Source organism: Vipera berus (assembly GCF_964194415.1).
Source record: "Vipera berus genome assembly, chromosome: 4".
Taxonomy (NCBI): domain Eukaryota; kingdom Metazoa; phylum Chordata; class Lepidosauria; order Squamata; family Viperidae; genus Vipera; species Vipera berus.
Genome location: NC_138206.1, coordinates 7,983,914 through 8,005,274, shown reverse-complemented (window position 1 = coordinate 8,005,274; position 21,361 = coordinate 7,983,914). Strand labels below are relative to the sequence as shown.

At 42.6% G+C, this 21,361-nt stretch overlaps 1 protein-coding gene across 7 annotated transcripts in view; it reads left to right on the top strand.

Annotated features, from left to right (window-relative positions):
* Window positions 1–21,361, top strand: part of DLG2 (discs large MAGUK scaffold protein 2) — a gene marked incomplete at both ends in the record, with an annotated part of 1,167,883 nt that overhangs the window by 1,064,851 nt on the left and 81,671 nt on the right. For 6 of the 7 annotated variants that reach the window (XM_081327819.1, XM_081327818.1, XM_081327817.1 and 3 more), the window contains one exon: window positions 17,459–17,529. In XM_081327819.1, the coding sequence (XP_081183945.1) occupies window positions 17,459–17,529 (71 nt within the window). Of the gene's footprint in view, window positions 1–17,414; window positions 17,530–21,361 lie in introns of those variants that run through there. The other variant, XM_081327813.1, reaches the window with a different exon arrangement.

Here is a 21,361-nt window from a genome sequence, read left to right as displayed (position 1 = left end):
ATTCCGTACAAATGGTTGTCCAGTCTCTTCTTCAAAACCTCCAGTGATAGAACACTCACAACTTCTGAAGGCAATCCGTTGCACTGATTAGTTATTCTCACTGTCAGGTAATTTTTCCTCAGTTCTAGGTTGCCTCTCTCTCTGATTATTACCTCTTGTCCTGCCTTTGGGTGCTTTGGATAATAGGTCAAACCCCCTCTTCTCTCTGACAGCCACTCAAGTACCAGAAGACAGCTATCATGTCACCCCTAGTCCTTTTCTTCATTAGACTAGACATACCTAGTTCCCTCGACCCTTCATCACATGTTTTAGCCTCCAGACCCCTTATCAACTTTGTTGCTCTTCTATGCACTCTTCCTAGAGCAGGGGTCTTCAAACCTGGCCCTTTTATGCCTTGTGGACTTCAACTCCCAGGATTCCTCAGCCAGCGTGCCTGGCTGAGGAGTTCTGGGAGTTGAAGTCCACAAGTCATAAAAGGGCCAAGTTTGAAGACCCCTGTCCTAGAGTCTCAACATCTTTTTCTTATCATGGTGACCAGAACAGGACACAACATTCTAAGTGTAGCCTTGCAGTGTACTTCAAAAGTGGATTCCAAAACTGTAAAGCTTGAGGGGAAATTTAAAAACCATCCTAGAAAATTTCGGTTGTCTTGGCAAACATCCCTATTTTTGCTAGGAAAACTACTTTGACATACCCATGTAGTCACCAAGAATTGAGCTCAGCTTGAGGGCTGGTTTATTTTTATTAATGATCATGTTCAGTCACACAATAGAGTGTGTTGTCACGATGAATCATCACATGAAGAAAATGTTTATCAGATGGGTAAATGATATAAAATTGTCTATTAATTATAATCATGCTGGCCATAATTACTACAGATGAAGCTAATTCCATAGTATGTCGTATTCATTGCAGCTGTTGAATAGATTGTAGAGTGGGGTAGCCCAAGCAAACATTTTTGAATTCTGATGCTTCTCAAACCCAGTAGATCACCATCTCCTATGTTCATTCAGTCCCTTGTCTTAAGTAATCACAACAATCTTGAGATAAGTCCTTCCTACATCTTTGAAGGTTACGCGCACAGCAAGCGTTAAGAGATGTTATGAGTCATTACTAGAAAGCGTCACAAAATGTCATCTTCCTTTCAGCTCTCAATTTGATTCCCTTTTCCTTCTTTCTTCATTTTTAATCCAAAATTATTAATTTATTGATCCCCTACAATGTAATGGTCCTCCTTGGGTTGTCGTAGAGCCTTAACCAATCCCAAAGATGCTTTTTTCAAGAGGAAACTGGACTTTCTTGTTTTTCTTTGAAGACTTTTCGCTTCTCATCCAAGAAGCTTCTTCAGCTCTGGCTGGATGGTGGGGAATGAAAAGATGTATACTCCTTGCATTCTTTCCACACTTGGTCAATAAAGAATTCCATTCTGTTCTGTTCTGTTCTGTTTTGTTCTGTTCTATTATTTCCTGTTGTTCTATTCTACTCTACTCTACTCTGCTCTACTCTACTCTACTCTACTCTACTCTACTCTACTCTAGTACTCCTATTCTATTCTATTCTATTCTATTCTATTCTATTCTATTCTATTCTATTCTATTCTATTCTATTCTATTCTATTCTATTCTATTCTATTCTGTTGTTCTGTTTGTCTATCTATCTATCTATCTATCTATCTATCTATCTATCTATCTATCTATCTATCTATCTATCTATTTATTTATGGGACTTATATGCCGCCCTATCTCCCAAAGGACTCAGGGCGGCTCACAACAATATCTATCCTATCCTATCCTATCCTATCCTATCCTATCCTATCCTATCCTATCCTATCCTATCCTATCCTATCCTATCCTATCCCTATCCCTATCCCTATCCCTATCCCTATCCCTATCCCTATCTCTATTTCTATTATTTCTATTTCTATTTCTATTTCCATTTCATTCTAAAGCACTTCCTATCAACTTCCCTTCCTTTTCCAAACTCATCCATTTTCCACTCAGAAATTTAGCTTAACTCTTAGGTGCGTGAGTCAAGGAAAGCTAAAACTGGAAAACATGAAAAATCAACATTGCACTCTTTTTAAAAGATGCACATATATACCAAGAGAGGTCCATTTGATCTTGACATTTTTTCAGATTCGTGCTGGGCCCTTAGCTGCACATTGACATTTATAATAGCAGGAAGTACATCTCTCCATACTTCAGAATGATTTTTTCCCTGCTGGTTTCACATCCCTGTTAAAAGCCTTGGATCAGAATGGAGTCATTTTCCACAGAGGTTGCTAATTCCCAACTCCATGGGCCCCCATGACTTACACTAGTTCATTTAGTTGACCGTTCACTGAAAAAAAAAGTGATTTATGACTGTTGCAATATCCCCATGTTACACAATCAAAATTCAGACGCTTCGCAACTGACTCATATTTATGACAGTTGCAGCTTCCCAGGGTCAGATGATCCCCTTTCGCGACCTTGTGACAAGCAAAGTCAACAGGGAAGCCAGATTCATTTAACAACTATGTTACTAGCTTAACAACCGCAGTGATTCACTTAATCACTTTGGCAAGAAAGATTGTAAAATCCGGCCAACTTCACTTAACAACTGTCCCATTTAGCAACCAAAATTTTTGGCTCAATCGTGGACATAAGTCAAGGACTATGGAACAACTTGCCTCCAAAAGTTGTGAATGCTCCAACACTGGAAGTTTTTAAGAAGAGATTGGACAACCATTTGTCTGTATAGGGTTTCCTGCCTGAGCAGCGGGTTGGACTAGATGACCTCCAAGGTGCCTTTCCAACTCTGTTATTCTATTCTATTCTATTCTGTTCTGTTCTATTCTATTCTATTCTATTCTATTCTATTCTATTCTATTCTATTCTATTCTATTCTATTCTATTCTATTCCTGTTCTGTTCCTATTTCTATTCTATTCTATTCTATTCTATTCTATTCTATTCTATTCTATTCTATTCTATTCTATTCTATTCTATTCTATTCTATTCTATTCTATTCTATTCTATTCTATTCTATTCTATTCTATTCTATTCTATTCTATTCTTACAACCTTGTTCCTGGTTCTAACATCCGGGTCCCCCTCTATCGCATGATTGCAGTTTGGGCACCAGGCAACCAGCTCATATTTATGACTTTTGCAGCATCCCCCTGTCACATGACCACAATTTATGATAGTTTGGTGTTTACTTCCAATTTTCAGCAATATTTTGCATAACAACTGCATTATTCACTTAATGACTGCTTCCAAAAAGGTTGCAAAACCAAGTCTGGTCATGTGATGATCTGCTTTGCAACTGTGATGTGCAGGCTCCATTATGGTCATAAATCGAGGATCACCTGCGGGCAGAAGAAAACTACTAGCCCTCATTAACAATCAAGTTCATTCCAGGATACAGTAGTGCATGGCTCTGCTCTCACACTGTTGAATTTTTCCATAGGAAATTTTAAAAAAATAATAATTAAAAAGTGACTTTTCTTGGGTAATGTCTCCACCCCATTCTGCAAGCCTCAGTAAACAGAATTTTCTTGCCAGAACTCGAAGCACTGACTTGCAGTGGAGATGCTGAGTTTTAAAGATGAAAGGCTTATGAGCGACCGAGGCTGATCAAAGGGAATGGAACAATAAGAGCCTTAAGTGCAAGTGAAAATATATGGAAATGTGCCCAGTCTAGCATTGGAACTGGATATTGATGGAGTATCTCTTATGTTCTGTTAATGCCTTTTCCAAGTCAAGTACAGGTTGCCCTTGATTTATGACCATAATTGAACTCAAAATTTCATTGCTAAGCAAGATACAGTAGTTGGTTGATTGCCATTCTATTGGTTGATTGACTTTTAGTGCTTTGGAAAATAGGCAATGGTTGGTGTTATGCATGTACTTTAGAAAGAGTGCAGAGAAGAGCGACAAAGACTGGAAGCTAAAACATATAAGGAACGTTTGCTGGAATTCGGTATATCTAGTTTAATGAAGAGAAGGACCAGGGGGGACATGATAGCAGTGTTCCAATATCTCAGGGGTTGCCCCAAAGAAGAGGGAGTCAAGCTATTCTCCAAAGCACCTGAAGGCAGGACAAGAAGCAACAGATGGAAACTAATCAAGGGGAGAAGCAACCTAGAACTAAGGAGAAACTTCCTGACAGTTAGAACAATTAATCGGTGGAACAACTTGCCTCCATGAGTTCTGAATGCTCCAACACTGGATGTTTTTAAGAAGAGACTGGACAGCCGTTTGCCTGAAATGATGTAGGTTTCCTGCCTGAGTAGGGGGTTGGACTAGAAGACCTCCAAGTCCCTTCCATCATCATCATCATTCTTGTTGTTGTTGTTGTTGTTGTTGTTGTTGTTGTTGTTATTATTATTATTATTATTATTATTATTATTATTATTATTATTATTATTATTATTATTAATCATCTCACAGTCAGCCAGATGTTCAGAATGGATTTGGCATTTTTGTCTATCAAGTCCTTACCAAGGATCTGGGATAGGCAGATATGGATGTTTGATGGTATTACAGATCTTGTCGCAGGATGGAAGCAGTTCCTAGTAAGGCCGCCTTTTGCAATTGACTAATGGCGAATTTGTCAATGCCAATGGTGTTCAAGTGGTTTCTCCTGTTGTTTTGGGATTGCACCCAAGGCACCTATTACTATTGGTACTACCCTTGCTTGCCTTTGCCAGAGTCTTTCTATTTCTATTTCTAGGTCTTTGTATCATCATCATCATCATCATCATCATCCAAGGAGAGAAGCAATCTGGAACTAAGGAGAAATTTCCTAACAGTGAGAGCAATCAAACAATGGAATAGTTTACCTTCAGAAGTTGTGGTTGCTCCATCATTGGAGGCTTTCCAAAAGAGACTGTGGGCAACCATATGTCTCATGTGACTAATTTTACAACCTGATTTTGCAACCTTTTCTGCGACAGTCATAAAACAAATGCCACAGCCATTATGTGAACCAACAGTTCACTAAGGGTTGGTTTTGCTAAACATCAGAAGTAATTGCCAGTTTTCGGCAACACTACCATAAAACATGGTCATATAACCATGGGCGCTGCAAATGGCCATAAATGCAGGCTGGTTGCCAAGTGCGTGATATGCAGTCACATGATCACACGAGAGGAGTTGCCGGGTCGTACGTACCCCTAGGAAGATCCATTGTAACTATGAATGGTTCTAAATGGAGGACTACCTATAAAAAAACCCCTCCCTTTTTATGATGCTGTAATCCCTTAGTTCGGAGTAGAGTCAGGGTGACTGGATTGAGCTGAGTATTTGCTGGCCGGATGCCCTGCCTGACACCTATGCAGAGTTCACAGCAGATATTTTCTCTTTGAGCTCTGAGAGAGAAACATCGACTGCTGCCTAGGATTGAGCTCAAAGCTTTCCAAGTAGGAGGCGAGCGTCTTCACCACTAAACCACCACGCCTCTCAATAAATCGAGGACTACCTATAACAGTGATGGTGAAGCTTTTAGACACCGAGTGCCCCAAAACCGCCCCGCCTCCCATCCACACACCCCCACTCTGCCCCACCCGCCCCATCCCCGCCTCCCGCCCGCAAGGCCACCTACCACCTCCACAGCCCGCCACACCAGATTCCCCAGGCAGCCCTGCAGGTCCATGGCAGCCACACTCTCTGCCCACGCCATGCAGCAGCAGCAGCTGTGTGCGAGGGGGCGCAAGGGAGGAGTCTTATTCCTGCAGCCCAGCTGCCATGTCCTTGGCTGCGCTGCTCCACGCGGGCCGCACCCGGAGGCAACTCTCCTCCGGGGGGGCTGCTGGTGTGGAGGGGGCCATGGGGAGAGGCGTGGCTCGGGCGATGGCACACGTGCCCACAGAGAGGGCCATAGGTTCACCACCACTGACCTATACCATGCTTGAAAATGAAATGGTTGTTGAAGCACATTCCTGAACGTAATAAACCGTGGCTCACATATAAGCCCATGTGAGCTCAGTGAAATAAAGGGGTATCGCTCTGCTCTAGTTATGAGAAAGTTCACTTCTCCTCCCAGCAGAAACTGGTGCTGTGCTGATGCTACAACATTCCCGAGACCTAGCTCTTGATCCTACTCCTCGCTCCACACTTGGAGGCCTAAATTTAGATCCTGACTCCCACGGCTGTGTGCACAGAACGTCTCCATTGTTTATTAAAGGGATAAGCTGAAACCCAAGCATGGGATCTATATACAGAACTGAAATGATCTAGCTGAGACATCAGCAGCAGAGAACATGAAAGATGATAAAATAGAGCTACTGCAGACTTTATAGGCATGCAGGCATGAGGTCATCTGTTTGTGTGGGAGGAAGGTCCTGGTTCTGGTGCCTTCATAGTCCGGAAGAGAGAAGAAGGACTTCATTTTCTCCTTGCACGGAAAGGTAGTCCTTGACTTACCATCCCAACTTAGATCAAAGTTTCTGTTGCTAAGTGAGACATTTGCTAAGTGCGTTTTGCCCCATTTCACAACCTTCCTTGCCACAGTTGTTAAGTGAATCACTGTAATAATAATAATAATAATAATAATAATAATAATAATAATAATAATAATAATAATAATAATAATAATAATAATAATAATAATAATGTTGGAAGGGACCTTGGAGGTCATCTAGTCCAACCGCCTGCTCAGGCAGGAAACCCTCTACCATTTCAGACAAATGGCTGTCCAGTCTCTTCTTTAAAACTTCCAGTGTTGGAGCATTCATAACTTCTGGAGGCAGGTTGTTCCACTGGTTAATTGTTCTAACAGTCAGGAAGTTTCTCCTTAGTTCTAGGTTGCTTCTCTCCTTGACTAGTTTCCATCTGTTGCTTCCTGTCCTGCCTTCAGGTGCTTTGGAGAATAGCTTGACTCCCTCTTCTTTGGGGCAGCCCTGAGATATTGGAAGACTGCTATCATGTTACCCCTCACCCTTCTCTTCATTAAACTAAGTCATACCCAGTTCCAACAACCGTTCCTTATACATTTTAGCCTCCAGCCTCCTAATCATCTTTGTTGCTCTTCTCTGCACTCTTTCTAGAGTGTCAACATCTTTTTTACATCATGGTGACCAAAACTGGATGCAGTATTCCAAGTGTGGCCTTACCAAGGCATTGAAAAATGATATTAACACTTTTTTCTTTTTTAATCCCATTTATATCCCACCCTTCTCCGAAGACTCAGGGCAGCTTACAATCTAAGAAGCCCAAATCAATGTGCTTAGCAATAGCCTTCATTCTATGCATATGCCTGCTTATTAGGGCTTTCGGGGGGCCCCAAGCTGCAGTTTTACAAAGTCAGCTTATTGCCCCCAACAATCTGGGTCCTCATTTTACCTACCTCGGAAGGATGGAAGGCTGAGTCAACCTTGAGCCTGGTGGGACTTGAACCTGCACTAATTGCAGGCAGCTGGTGTTACTTAAGGAGGCATTAGCCCACTGCTGCACCAAGGCTCTTCATGTGATCTTGATTCTATCCCTCTGTTATTACAGCCTAGCACTGTGTTTGCTTTTTTGGCAGCTGCAGCACACTGCTGGCTCATATTTAAGTGATTGTCCACTAGGTCCCCGAGATCTCTCTCAGTTGTTAAGTTAGTTTGTTGTTAAGTGAACCTGGCTTCCCCATTGATTCTGCTCATCAGAAGGTCATAAATGGTGATCACATGACCCTGGGGCAGCGCAACCGTCATAAGTACAAGTCAGTTGCCAAGCGTCTGGATTTTGATCACGTGACCATGGGGAATGCTGCAATGGCCGCAAGTGTAAAAAATGGTCATAAGTCACTTTTGACGGTGCCGTTGTAACTTTGAACGGTCAAACTATTTTCAAACTATTTTCCAAAGAACAAAAATGTAAGATGAGAAACAATGGATGGAAATTATTCAAGGAGAAAGCCAACCTAGAACTAAGGAGAAATTTCCTAACGGGGAGAGCAATCAACCAGTGGAACAACCTGCCTCCAGAAGTTGTGGGTGTCCCATCAGAGGAAGCTTTCAAAAAGAGACTGGACAACCATTTATTTGAAATGGTATAAAGTCTCCTGTTTGAGCAGGGGGTTGGACTAGAAGACCTCCAAGGTCCCTCTATTATTCTATATGCTATGTTCTATGAAGATTACCTGTATACAGGCCAACAAAAATGAGGGAGGCCTTGATAATGATGAGATGGAGGTTTGTGCTTGAGAATGCTCTTTTCCTAGCCAGTAAAGGAGAATATTTGTAGTTCAGGGTTGAAATGAGGGGTCCTTGGTGCTCTCTGAGATTGGTGGATTTCTTGCAGACATTTCATTACCACACTAGGTAACGTCATCAGTGCTAGTGTGATGGAAGTGTGCCTGCAGGCATCTTTTCCCCTCCATTTGCATGCTTTCTGAAGCATTTGACACCCCTATGTGGTACCAATAAAGGAGAATATTTGTAGCTCAAGGCTTGAAATGAACTAGCATTGGCGATGTTGGGTAATGAAATATCTGCAAGAAAACAACCCAACTCAGAAAGCACCAAGGCCCTCTTTTTTCCTAGCTTTCTAACAAATTTAGTTCAAGATTCATATAACGTATGATGTGAGAGGATCTTGAGAGGATAAGCTCATATCTACTTCCTACAGAATCTGAACGTTGCGGTGCAACTTGCGTGAAGGTATTCATTTGGGGAAGAGTCTCCCAATTTTTCAGGATTTGCTTCTACCAAAGTTAGGGAGCGTCAGAGGAGACACTCACACTTCTTGCTGTTAACAGTTGTTGGTCCAACTATTATCAAAGTAGCCAAGCAGCCCTGCTTAGGCGCAGAGAAAGTGACCTTCAATTAGGATGGACTTTGCTCAGTGGGTTAGGACACTGAGCTTGTCGATCAGAAGGTCAGCAGTTTGGCGGGTCGAATCCCGAGTGCCGTGTAGCAGAGTGAGCGCCTGTTACTCCAACCTAGCAGTTCGAAAGCACGTAAAAATGCAAGTAGAAAAATAGGGACCACTACGGTGGGAAGGTAACAGCGTTCCATGCGCCTTTGGTGTCTAGTCATGCCGGCCACATGACCACGGAGACGTCCTCGGACAAGCGCTGGCTCTTCAGCTTTGAAACGGAGATGAGCACCGGCCCCTAGAGTCGGAAACGACTAGCACGCATGTGCGGGGGAACCTTTACCTTTACCTTTTACCTTGCTCAATATGCCTAGTCATGTTTATAGCTATAGAATTGAAACTGTCCAGGATCTCAGAAAGATTTTTCCATCACCGGCTATTTTGAAGGCTTTCTATTACCTACAACTGCAATTAAATTTGGAGCTTCCTTATGCAAAGAATATGCTGCTTCAGCAATCTCATCCATTTACATGTACTGGGAGTGTCATGGAAAACAAATGAAGGATCACAGATTGTAGAATTGGAGGGCTTTCAACTTTCAAATTATTCTTTCTTTCTTTCTTTTTTAATTAGAGATAGAAAATTCAGTGATGATGAAAAAGTACCCTTTTTGTGAGTGGGTCACAATTGGTTTACTGAAAGCTTTCTTTTAAATTCAAAATCAAATCTGTACTTAATAAATATTTTTCCAAAAGAAAAGAATGGGAGAAAGAGAGACAGACACAGAGAGAGAGAGAGAGAGAGAGAGAGACAGACACAGAGAGAGACAGAGAGAGAGAGAGAAGGAGAGAAGGGGAGAGAGAGAAGGAGAGAAAGGGGGAGAGAGAGAGGAGGAGAGGGAGAGAGAAGGAGAGGGGAGGGGAGGAGAGAGGAAAGGGGGAGAGGAGTGGAGAGGGAAAGAGAGAGAGAGAGATTGCACAATTTGGTATATGAGTGATATCTACAAGAACAATTAAAAACAACTAGTAAGAACCATGAAAACCGAGGCATTCCCCCCCTCACCACCACAAACACAGAGTAAACGTTCTAATAATAACCAACGGATTCCAAAGACACCATTAAACAAGATTTATGAACGAGAGGAGTTGGGGCACCAGATGAATCCCTGAGACTATCTCAGAGGAAAAGCATCCTCATGATGAAGACTTTTCCTTCAACAATTTGGAAAAGTCTTCATCTCTCACAAACATCTGTCCCAATCTCTGGAGCAAAAGAGATCTTGAGCATTCATTCCATGGGAAGAACAACAGAGAGGTTGGGCCATTTCTGCCTGAAGGAAGCCATTTTAGGGATGCTGTACTTGTACCAAGCCATATAGCACCACACTGGTAAAAACCAGCACTTCAGTTCAAAGTCTGTGTTAAATTCACTTCTCGGTAACCATCTGAAGAAGTGAATTTACCTCACCATCACCATTTTCTCTCACTTTCCCAAGGGAGAGGTACAATTGGACAGGTGGTCCTCAACTTACGACCAAAACTGAGCCCCAAAATTTCTGTTGCTAAGTGAGACATTTTATGACCTTTCCTGCCCCATTCGCAATGTCCATCACCGCAGTTGTTAAATTAGTAACACAACTGTTAAATGAATCTGGCTTTGCTCGTCAGAAGGTCACAAAAGGGGAACTACGTGATCCCGGGACCCTGCAGCTGTCATAAATAGGAGTCAGCTGCCAAGCCTCTGAATTTTGACCCCCTGACCATGGGGGAAGGCTGCCATGGTCGTTAAGTGTGAAATAGGCTCAGAGCTCACTTTTTTCAAGTGTCGTTGTAACTTTGAACGGTCACTAAATAAACGGTTGTAAGTCGAGGACTGTCTGTATCAGATAGGTTCGCTGCCTTGGGCCATTTGTAACAAATAAAGGTGGGATGTAAATTAAATAAATAAATGTGCCCAAGCAAAAGAGAAACAATTCTTAATTTTTTTTAAAAAAATGGAATCCAATCCTGTGGTTCGTTCCCTCAGGATCTGCCATGGGTCATTTGCCTTCAGGCAGCGTTCTCTTTCTGTTGACAGGTGCCTGCAGCCTACCTGAGGCAGCTTTGGGTCACCTGAGGCTTTCATGCTTAAAGCAGATCCAGAAAATTCTCTTTCTGCAGCCTCTGAAAACCACATGAAAGAACACCCCATTCTCACCCAAAGGTGCTTTTTTTCAGGAGGCAACTGGACTTCCTTGATTTTTTCTCTTTGAAGACATTTCGCTTCTCATCCAAGAGGCTTCTTCAGCTCTGATAAGATGGTGGGGAGAGCTGAAGAAGCTTCTTGGATGAGAAGTGAAATTTCTTCAAAGAGAAAAAAAAGTCCAGTTGCCTCCTGAAAAAAGCACCTTTGGGCCAGTCAAACCTGGATGACTGAGAAACTCCATAGACATACCCCAGGGGTAGGCAACCTTGGCTCTTTTATGTCTCGTGGACTTCAACTCCCAGAATTCCTCAACCAGGCACACTGGCTCAGGAATTCTGGGAGTTGAAGTCCACGAGTCATAAAAGAGCCAAGGTTGCCTACCCCTGACATACCCCATTCTCACACATTTTGGGAGGGGGGACGCATCCAGACACAGCATGAGAGCACGGCCCTCGTACGTGACTTCCAGAGAGTCCAGAGGCTGTGTGAGAACACACACACACACACCATCTTCACACCATCTCTCCAGCCTCCAAAAATCACATCAGAACGGGGCATACTTTCGAGAATAGCTGTTGTCGGCTGTTAGTGAATGTTGGCTTCGTGGCATGGCAACTATGACACGCGTGTGTCATAGGTTCGCCGTCCCTGTGCTGCTTGGTAAGATATAAATTTTAATAGGCCAGGAGAAGGAAGGCTTTTGAAAAATGGCTATGACATTTCTGCCATTTGGAAATGCTGACAAAAAGGATTCTGACACATTTCGACAATGTCGCTTAGAACGTTATATGGGGTTTTTTTTGGGGGGGGAGTGTTTGGGGGGGCAGAAACGGGGTGGCAATTATACAAGTCAATATTTCCAGCTAATGAATAAAAATAGCTGCCTGTTATTTTGCAGTAGCAATACAGTCTGGGATGTATGCCAAGATGAACAGCAAATATTGGGTTAGGTTTATGAGCAGAAGGAAAAGAAATGCACATAGAGAAATAACATTGTTGATTATGATATAAAATTATCATATGGTATGTGGTGATAGTCCTGCGTAATGAATAACTAAGAAAGAAGTCCAAGTCTTAGGACCATAGTTGAGCTCAAAATTTCTGTTGCTAAGTGAGACATTTGTTAAGTGAATTTTGCCCCATTTTGTGACCTTTCTTTCTTGCCACAGTTGTTAAGTGAATCCCTGCAGTTGTTACATTAGACAATCTATTGTTAAGTGAATCTGGCTTCCCCATTGACTTTGCCTGTCAGACGTTCGCAAAAGGGGATCACTTGATCCTGGGATACTGCGACCGTCATAAATATGAGTCAGTTGCCAAGCGTGTGAATTTTGATCATGGGACCATGGGGATGCAGCAACGGCTGTAAGTGTGAAAAACGGTCATAAATCACTTTTGGCGGCAACTACGTACAGTCACCCACGCACTCGTTACCTCCCGTATAGATTACTGCAATGCTCTCTACATGGGGCTGCCCTTGAAGACCACCCGGAGGCTCCAGCTGGTGCAGAGTGCGGCCGCGCGGGTAGTGATGGGAGCACCCCGATACTCCCATATTACACCCCTCCTGCGTGAGCTGCATTGGCTACCGGTTGTCTTCCGGGTGAGATTTAAGGTGCTGGTACTTACCTTTAAAGCCCTACATGGCTTAGGCCCGGGATACTTGCAGGACCATCTGCTGCAGGGAACGAATTCCCATCGCCCAGTGTGCTCACACAGAGAGGGCCTCCTCGGGTACCGTCGGCCAGACAATGTCGGCTGGCGACCCCCAGGGGGAGGGCCTTCTCTGTGGGAGCGCCAGCCCTATGGAACCAGCTCCCCCCTGAGCTTCGGATGGCCCCAGATCTCCAGTCCTTTCGGCGCGGCCTCAAAACACTCCTTTTCCACCAGGCTGACCTGGACTGACAGGGATTTTAATTATGTTTTTAATTTTTAACTTTAATTTTTAACTTATTTTAATTTTAATTTTAATGTATTCTACAGGGGCCATTAATTTAATTTTTCTTTTAACATCTGTATTATTGTATGTTATTGTTGTTAGCCGCCCTGAGTCCTTCAGGAGATAGGGCGGCATATAACTCCCAATAATAAATAAATAAACTTTGAACGGTCGCTAAACAAACTGTTGTAAGTCTGTAGATAAGTTTAACCTGGGGGGGGGGGGAAATAGATAAACGTGGAGAGGGAAAAAGCAAGAGGACCCAAATTGCAATCTGATTCTTGGGAGGGAGGAGGGCAAAATCCCAAAATGACTCCATCTTGTTAAGGTTGAGTCACAGAAAGTCCCTCTCCATCCAACCCTTACAGCTACAACCCACCAAAGATGGTAACACAAAAGTTCATTCCTGTCCCAAATTGTACTGTTCTCTATTATGTTTGGCTCAAGTACCTTCTGGCTGAAAAGGTGAGGTCAGTTATACTACAGAAATAACAGAATAACAGAATTGGAAGGGACCTTGGAGGTCTTCTAGTCCCGTGGTTGCAAACCTATGGCACGGGTGCCACAGGTGGCACCCAGAGCCCTCTCTGTGGGCACACGTGCCGTCACCCCAGTCCTAGGCCTTCAGCTGGGTTTTATAACACCTTTTTGCTTTAGGCCTCCGCCGCCGTGTTTAAAAAAAAACATTCAACCAATCAATTTCAATTTCTCGCGGGGAAAAAAAAGTTCTCACAAAGTTGGAATTGATTGATTGAACTTTTTAAGTCCCACCCAGTCTGCCTTTACCACTGCAGTCACACGCACCCGATGGGCCACACCCACCCAATTGGCCACACCCACTCAAAGGGCCACGCCCACCCAGCACTCGATGATACATAAGTGGGTTTTGGGTTGCAGTTTGGGCACTCGGTCTCTAAAAGGTTTGCCATCACTGTTCTAATCCAACCCCCTACTCAGGCAGGAAACCCTATACCATTTCAGACAAGCAGTTGTCCAATCTCTTCTTAAAAACTTAAAAACATGGAAGCAAGTAGGCTCCAAAACGAACAAATATCTTATCCAAAGGAAACTTTGACATAGACCCCACTGGTGTTGACCTCAGCAAATTAGTGTTTATTACTTGACTATATTTCTACTTCTGATTATGCATTGCTTTCCCTCTGAGTGTTTACGCCATCAGATTCCCAGCAAAACCTGCCATCTGTTAATGATTTATGTTGATTCCTGATTTATGGGGCTGTCTTGGGACGCTCTCAGGAACATAAATCACTTTGATTTATGTACTGCAGTGTATCACTGACATTCTCTGCATGGGTCATGGCTGCCCAAGAACATAACATTGTGAACATAACTAGACAAGTCGGTTTAATTCATGAATTTAGACCTAGTTAGGATTTATATATTGTACATTGGATTATGGAGCTTTCAGGATGCTTCTTATACAGTAAGCACTAAGTGCTTAGAGCTCAAAGCATTGTTAGAGACCCCACATACCCACTTTATGGTCTGTTTCTGTTGCTCCCCTCTGGGAGGAGGTTTTGAAGTATTTATAGCAGGACTGCCCGATTCTGTAACAAGATCCATTTTTCTCATCATGCACATGTAAACAGAATCTGAACTAGACTGTGTTGTTTCTCTGTGTCATATAATATATGTGGGCACGTGCATAATTCTGTACTTATTTACTTTTGTCATATTTATGTAGTGTATATTGGAGGTGGTGGCCCTTTGAGAGACCCTTTCATTTTAATATAGGCCGATTAGTGTACATTCAAAGTGACAACCAAGCTATTAAAGTTAATTTTTTTAAATTAAATTTTGGGCTCAGTCGTGGACACACACCAAGGATTATGGAACAACTTGCCTCCAGAGTGGAACAACTTGCCTCCAGAAGTTGTGAATGCTCCAACACTGGATGTTTTTAAGAAGGGATTGGACAGAAATGGTATAGGGTTTCCTGCCTGAGCAGGGGGTTGGACTAGATGACCTCCAAGGTCCCTTCCAACTCTGTTATTCTATTCTATTCTATTCTATTCTATTCTATTCTATTCTATTCTATTCTATTCTATTCTATTCTATTCTATTCTATTCTATTCTATTCTATTCTATTCTATTCTATTCTATTCCATTCCATTCCATCCCATCCCATCCCATCCCATCCCATCCCATCATATTTAGCTTCTACCGACAAGACAGTGTGAGTCCATGGTACCCCCTTCAGAACCTAGAGAGGAGACATTTGCACTACTATCATAAAATTCACATTTCAGATGTTGTATATAATAATAATTTGCATTATTATACCAAGAAGAACTACATGTACCAATAAAGGGGAACATTTGTAACTCAGGATTGAAATGAGGGGTCCTTGGTGTCTGCTGAGCTTGGTTGTTTGTTTTCTTGCAGATGTTTCATGACCATACTGGGTAACATCATCAGGGCAAGGGGGGATGGGGTTTTCTCTCTGCTTATATATGGTAGCTTGTCCTATCAGTGTTGGTGGGAGTGTTCTTGATGGTTCCTTGATAAGGCTGTTGTTAAGCTCCCTTCGTAGCACTGATGGCATTAACTAGTTGGGTAATAAAACATCTGCAAGACAATAACCAAGCTCAGAGAGCACCAAAACCCCGTCAAAACTAGGTATTTAGAATTAGAATAACAGAGTTGGAAGGGATCTTGTAGATCATTTAGTCCAACCCACTGCCCAAGCAGGAGTCCCTATACCATTTTAGACAAATGGCTGTCCAGTCTCTTCTTAAAAACCTCCAGTGATGAAGCGCCAACAACATCTGGAGGCAGTCTGTTCCATTGGTTGATTGTTCTCACCGTCAGAAAATTTTCTCCTTACTGTATTTCCAGGTTGAATCTCTCCTTGATTAGTTTCCATCCATTATTCCTTGACCTGCCTTTTGGTGCTTTGGAAAATAGGTTGACCCCCTCCTCTCTGTAACAGCCCCTCAAATATTGGAACACTGCTATCATGTCTCCCCTGGTCCTTCTCTTCACTAGCCATGCCCAGTTCCAGCAACCGTTCTTCTTATGCTTTAGCCTCCAGTCCTCTGATCATCTTTGTTGCTCTTCTCTGCACTTTTTCTAGAGTCTCAACATCTTTTTTATAGTGTGGAGACCAAAATTGGTTGCAGTATTCTCGGTGTGGTCTTACTACGGCTTTTTATAGAGTGGTATTAGTACCTCACTTGCAATGTATGGCAGTGAAAGTTGGACCATAAGAAAGGCTGAGCGCAAAAGAATTGAGGCCTTTGAACTCTGGTGCTGGAGAAGACTCCTGCGAGTCCCTTGGACTGCAAGGCGATCAAACCGGTCAGTCCTAGAGGAGATCAACCCTGACTGCTCTTTAGAAGGCCAGATCCTGAAGCTAAAACTCAAATACTTTGGCCACCTAATGAGAAGGAAGGACTCACTGGAGAAGAGCCTAATGCTGGGAAAGATCGAGGGCAAGAGAAGAAGGGGACGACAGAGAATGAGGTGGCTGGATGGAGTCACTGAAGCAGTAGGCATGAGGTTAAATGGACTCCAGAAGATGGTAGAGGACAGGAAAGCCTGGAGGAACATTGTCCATAGGGTCGCGATGGGTCGGACACGCAACTAACAACAACATTAGTACCTCACATGATCTTGATTGAATCCCTCTGTTAATGCAACATAGGATTGCATTGGCTTTTTTGGCTGCCACCTCACATTGTTGGCTCATATTTAATTGATTGTCTACTAAGACTCCAAGGTCCCTCTCAGAGTTGCTGCTCTTAAGCCTGGTTTCACCCAATCTGTATGTGTGCTTTTAGGTGCAGCTAGAGAGTAGCTTTCAGTAAATCCTTAGGAGAAATATCTTGATAGTTCTCTTAATTCTGGAGACAATTCTTTCAGATCTCTCTTGAAGAGGAAATTAATGACAGTGCGTGGGGAGGTTGAAGTGCTATAGGAGGCTGGACTAGGTAACCAAGCCTATGATAGTACCACTTCTAAGTGTATGATTTTATAATTCTGCAGGTAGTCCTCAACCTACAATTCATTTAGTGACCGTTTGAAGTCACAACGGCACTGGAAAAAGTGATTTATGACCGTTTTTCACACTTATGTCCATTGCAGTGTCCCCATAGTTATGTGCTTTACATTCAGATGCTTGACAACTGGTTCACACTTATGACAGCTGCACTGGTCATTAGTGTGAAAAACGGTCATAAGTCACTTTTTTTTCAGTGCCATTGTAACTTTGAGCGGTCACTAAATGAACTGTCGTAAATCGAGGACTACCTGTACTACAGCAATAGGTTAGACTACAGAATCCGAAAACACCCTAGAAGAAGGCAATTAACGTAGACCATCCATATCTGCCAATTTCAGAAGTGAGAATTTTGCTGTCGTGTTACTTCATCTTCTTCAAGCACGGATGTCCCGCAGTACACATTAGATGTATAACTAAATCCATATGAAATGATAAATCAATTTATTAAAAAGGCTTTAAAATTTTGTTTTTTGTTTTTTACAGAGTACGCTCGATTTGAGGCCAAAATCCATGATCTGCGCGAACAGATGATGAATCACAGCATGAGTTCCGGGTCAGGCTCCCTACGAACCAATCAAAAGCGTTCCCTCTATGTCAGGTAGGCAGACCAAGGGCTCCCATTGGCCAGCGATACATAGTGGGAGGAAACCACATCCAAAATGGCACCTTGTCTTCTTAGATTCCTTTTTGATGTTGCAGAAACAGGGCAGAAAGAACTGGAAAGGGCTGTTGTTTAAACAGGAAAAATAATTGCACAAACTGAGAAGCGGCGACTTTCCCCTTCTTGAATTTTTACAGGTAGTCCTCAACTTACAGCCACCATTGAGCCCAAAAGGTCTGTTGCTAAGCAAGACAGCTGTTAAGTGAGTTTTGCCCCATTTTATGACCTTTCATGCCACAGTGGTTAAGTGAATCCCTGCAGTTGTTAAGTTCGTAACGCGGCTGTTAAGTGAATCTGGCTTCCTCACTGGCTTTGCTTGTCAGGTCGCGAAAAGTGATCACGTGACCCAGGGACACTGCAGCCGTCATAAATGTGAGCCAATTGCCAAGTGTCTGAATTTTGATCATCTAATCATCTGGGGACGCTGCAGTGGTTGTGTGAAAAATGGTCATAAGTCACTGTTTTTGAGTGCCGTTGTCACTTTGAAAGGTCACTAAACAAATTGTTGTAAGTCGAGAACTACCTGTACTGCTAAGAGACGTTTGGCAATACTCTCAACCTACTATTAGCTCTTGATAATGTTTAGAGTGAGTCAAAAAAGAGAAAATGTGAGGCTCAAATCCATCCTGAGATAACCAGTATCTCTTTTTAACCCATCGATTTTTTAAAAAATATTTTATTGATTTTTTATAATTACAAATCAAACAAAACAACGTGTTGCCTGGGTCCACATACTTAACGTTTTTCTAGCCATTTATAAAAATTACCCCATGTTTGAAAGTCTTCTGTATCTTGTTTCCCTTTCATTATCAACGTAAGCCTATCCATTTCCGCACAGTCCAAAATTTTCTTAATTATATCTTCTTCCATTAATCCAGTGAATATTTGTCTCTCACCATAATCTGGTGATGAAATGTTTCACCTGGGGGGGTGGAGATTGATTGGAGAGGGAGGAGACATTTCAACCACCAGAAGGGGTGTCACAAAGATGAAGATCAAAATAATGCAAGACATCATTATGGAATAATGCAGAATAATAGATCGGAATAGGATCGTGGTAGCTCATGAGGTTAGAACTCCAGGTTGAGATTAGCAAACCCATGTTTGAGACTTGAGTGCTGCTCCATGTCGGGGTGAGCTCCCGTCACTTGCTCCAGCTCCTTGCGGACACATGGAAGGAGCCTCCACAGGTATCTCCTGGGCAACGGTGATGTCACCAGCCAATCCTTTCAACCCAGAAGCACCTTGAACAGTACCTCTGACACAAATGGAACAGGGATATATCAGGAATTATAGTTGAAAATGATGATTGCAGAATTCAGATTTTTTTAAAAAATGACTGCATTTCCAGAAAAATGAATGCCTTGAAGGAAAAATTGTGACTACCTTTTAGGAAAAGTGGTTATTGCATTTCAGGAAAAAAATGTATTTGGGGAAGAAATATCCAACTGCAGAAGACTCTGGGCTCTGGACGGAATGAAAACTTGAACAATGCAAAGAAACAAATAAAATGCATCCAGAAATATCATCTAAAACAGAACCAAAACATGCCAAACTCACACGTACAGAAGCTCACCCACTACAAGTAGCCCTTGACTTACAACTATTCATTTAGCAAACATTCAAAGTTAGAATGGCAATGAAAATAGTAACTCACAACTGGTCCTCACACAACCATTACAGCATCCATAGTCACAAGATCAGAATTTACAACAGTTGTAGCAAGGGTCTTCAAACTTGGCAACTTTTAAGACTTGTGGACTTCAATTCCCAGAATTCCTCAGCCAGCCCTGGCTGGCTGAGGAATTCTGGGAGTTGAAGTCCACAAGTCTTAAAAGTTGCCAAGTTTGAAGACCCCTGAGTTGTAGCATCATAGGATCATGGGTTTGCTAATTAAGATCTTCCCAGCCAACTGTTGACAAGCATAGTCAATGCAAATGTCTATGGAGATTCTCAGTCATCCAGGTCATGGTTGTCCCAAAGGTGCTTTTTCAGGAGGCAACTGGACTTCCTTGTTTTTTTATTCTTTGAAGACGTTTTGCTTCTCATCCAAGAAGCTTCTTCAGCTCTGACTGGATGGTGGGGAATGGAAGGATTTATATCCCTTGCAGGCACAGCCTACTTAACTACCACTTTCCCTCGCAATGTCCCAATCCTGACTGTACTTTATTTATTTATTTATTTATTTATTTATTTATTTATTTATTTATTTATTTATTTATTTATTTATTTATTTATTTATTTATTTATTTATTTATTTGGTTTATATACTGCCCTATTCCCAAAGGACTCAGGGCGGTTTACAAGGCAAAATTTAAAAACAATCCAATATAAAATTAAAATTAAATTAAATTAAGTCTAGCCGCAAAAATTAAATCACAATTTAAAAACATTAAACCCCTCAGTCCAGACCAGATAGCTCAAAGAGCCAGGTTTTTAGGTCCCAGCGAAATGAATGAAGGTCGGGGGCAGTCCGGAGTTCCGTTGGCAGTTGATTCCATAGGGCAGGCGCGCCCACAGAGAACGCCCTCCCCCTGTGGATCGCCCGTCGGCAATCCTTGACCGGCGGTACCCTGAGGAGGCCCTCCCTGTGGGAGCGCACAGGACGATGGGAAATTGACGCCGGCAGCAGGTGCTCCCTTAGATAATCCATGCCCATGCCATTTAGGGCTTTATAGGTCATCACCAGCACCTTGAATCTCACCCGGAGGGCAACTGGAAGCCAATGCAGCTCGCGGAGTAGAGGTGTTACATGGGAGTATCGGGAGACCCCCATCACAACTCGCGCGGCCGCATTCTGCACCAGCTGAAGCCTCCGAGTGGTCCTCAGGGGCAGCCCCATGTAGAGAGCATTGCAGTAGTCTAGCCGGGAGGTCACGAGCGCATGGGTGACTGTGCGTAGCGCATCTCGGTCCAGATAGGGCCGTAACTTGAGGACTACCTGTGCCCTGTCCCACCCTAACTAAGTTTTCAGGGCTTTACAGAACTTCATCAGGGTGGAAACCAGACAGATCTCTGAGGCAGTATTATTCCAGCGAGTAGGCACCGTGACTGACACAGCTTCTTCTTTTTTTTTTTTTTTTTGGTTAGTGAGCACTTTATGGCAATTTGGAAGTTGAGTGAACCTGATGTGAACTACAAAGTACGCAGACAATCCAGACAAGCTACCACTCATACTATCTCAAAACTTCTCTTTTAGTGCAAAAGAGCTGTGAGCAGTCTCCTTCACTGGAAAAGAAGCCTTTGTTACAACCAAGAGATGCCTCTTGTTCTAGTCAGATAGCCAGGCTATGCAAATGAGGCTACATTGTCACCAGAAGTTCAATTCTTCTTGCCAGAATGTCTTCACAGTATTTAGAAAGGAAATACATACATTCTAGTCCTACCCTAAATCTTTTTATAGACAGGCACAGAAGTGCTTTTGGGAGGCAAGATACCCCAAATAAAATGAATAAAATTAAAACTTTGGGAACATTTTCCTTTTAAGATTATGCCCAGAGAACTTTATTTAAGCTTTTCTAAACAGAAACAAACTTTTTGCTAAGACCCCAGTCTCGGTAGCATGACCAAATTAAAAAGGTGATATGGTGCTTTGTTAACACATGCTAATCCACTGGTTAATTGTTCTCCCTGTCAGAAAATTTCTCTTTAGTTCTAGGTTGCTTCTCTGCTTGATATGTTTCCATCCATCGCTTCTTGTCCTGCCTTCTGGTACTTTGGAGAATAGGTAACGCCCTCTTCTTTATGGCAGCCCCTTAGAAGTTTGGAA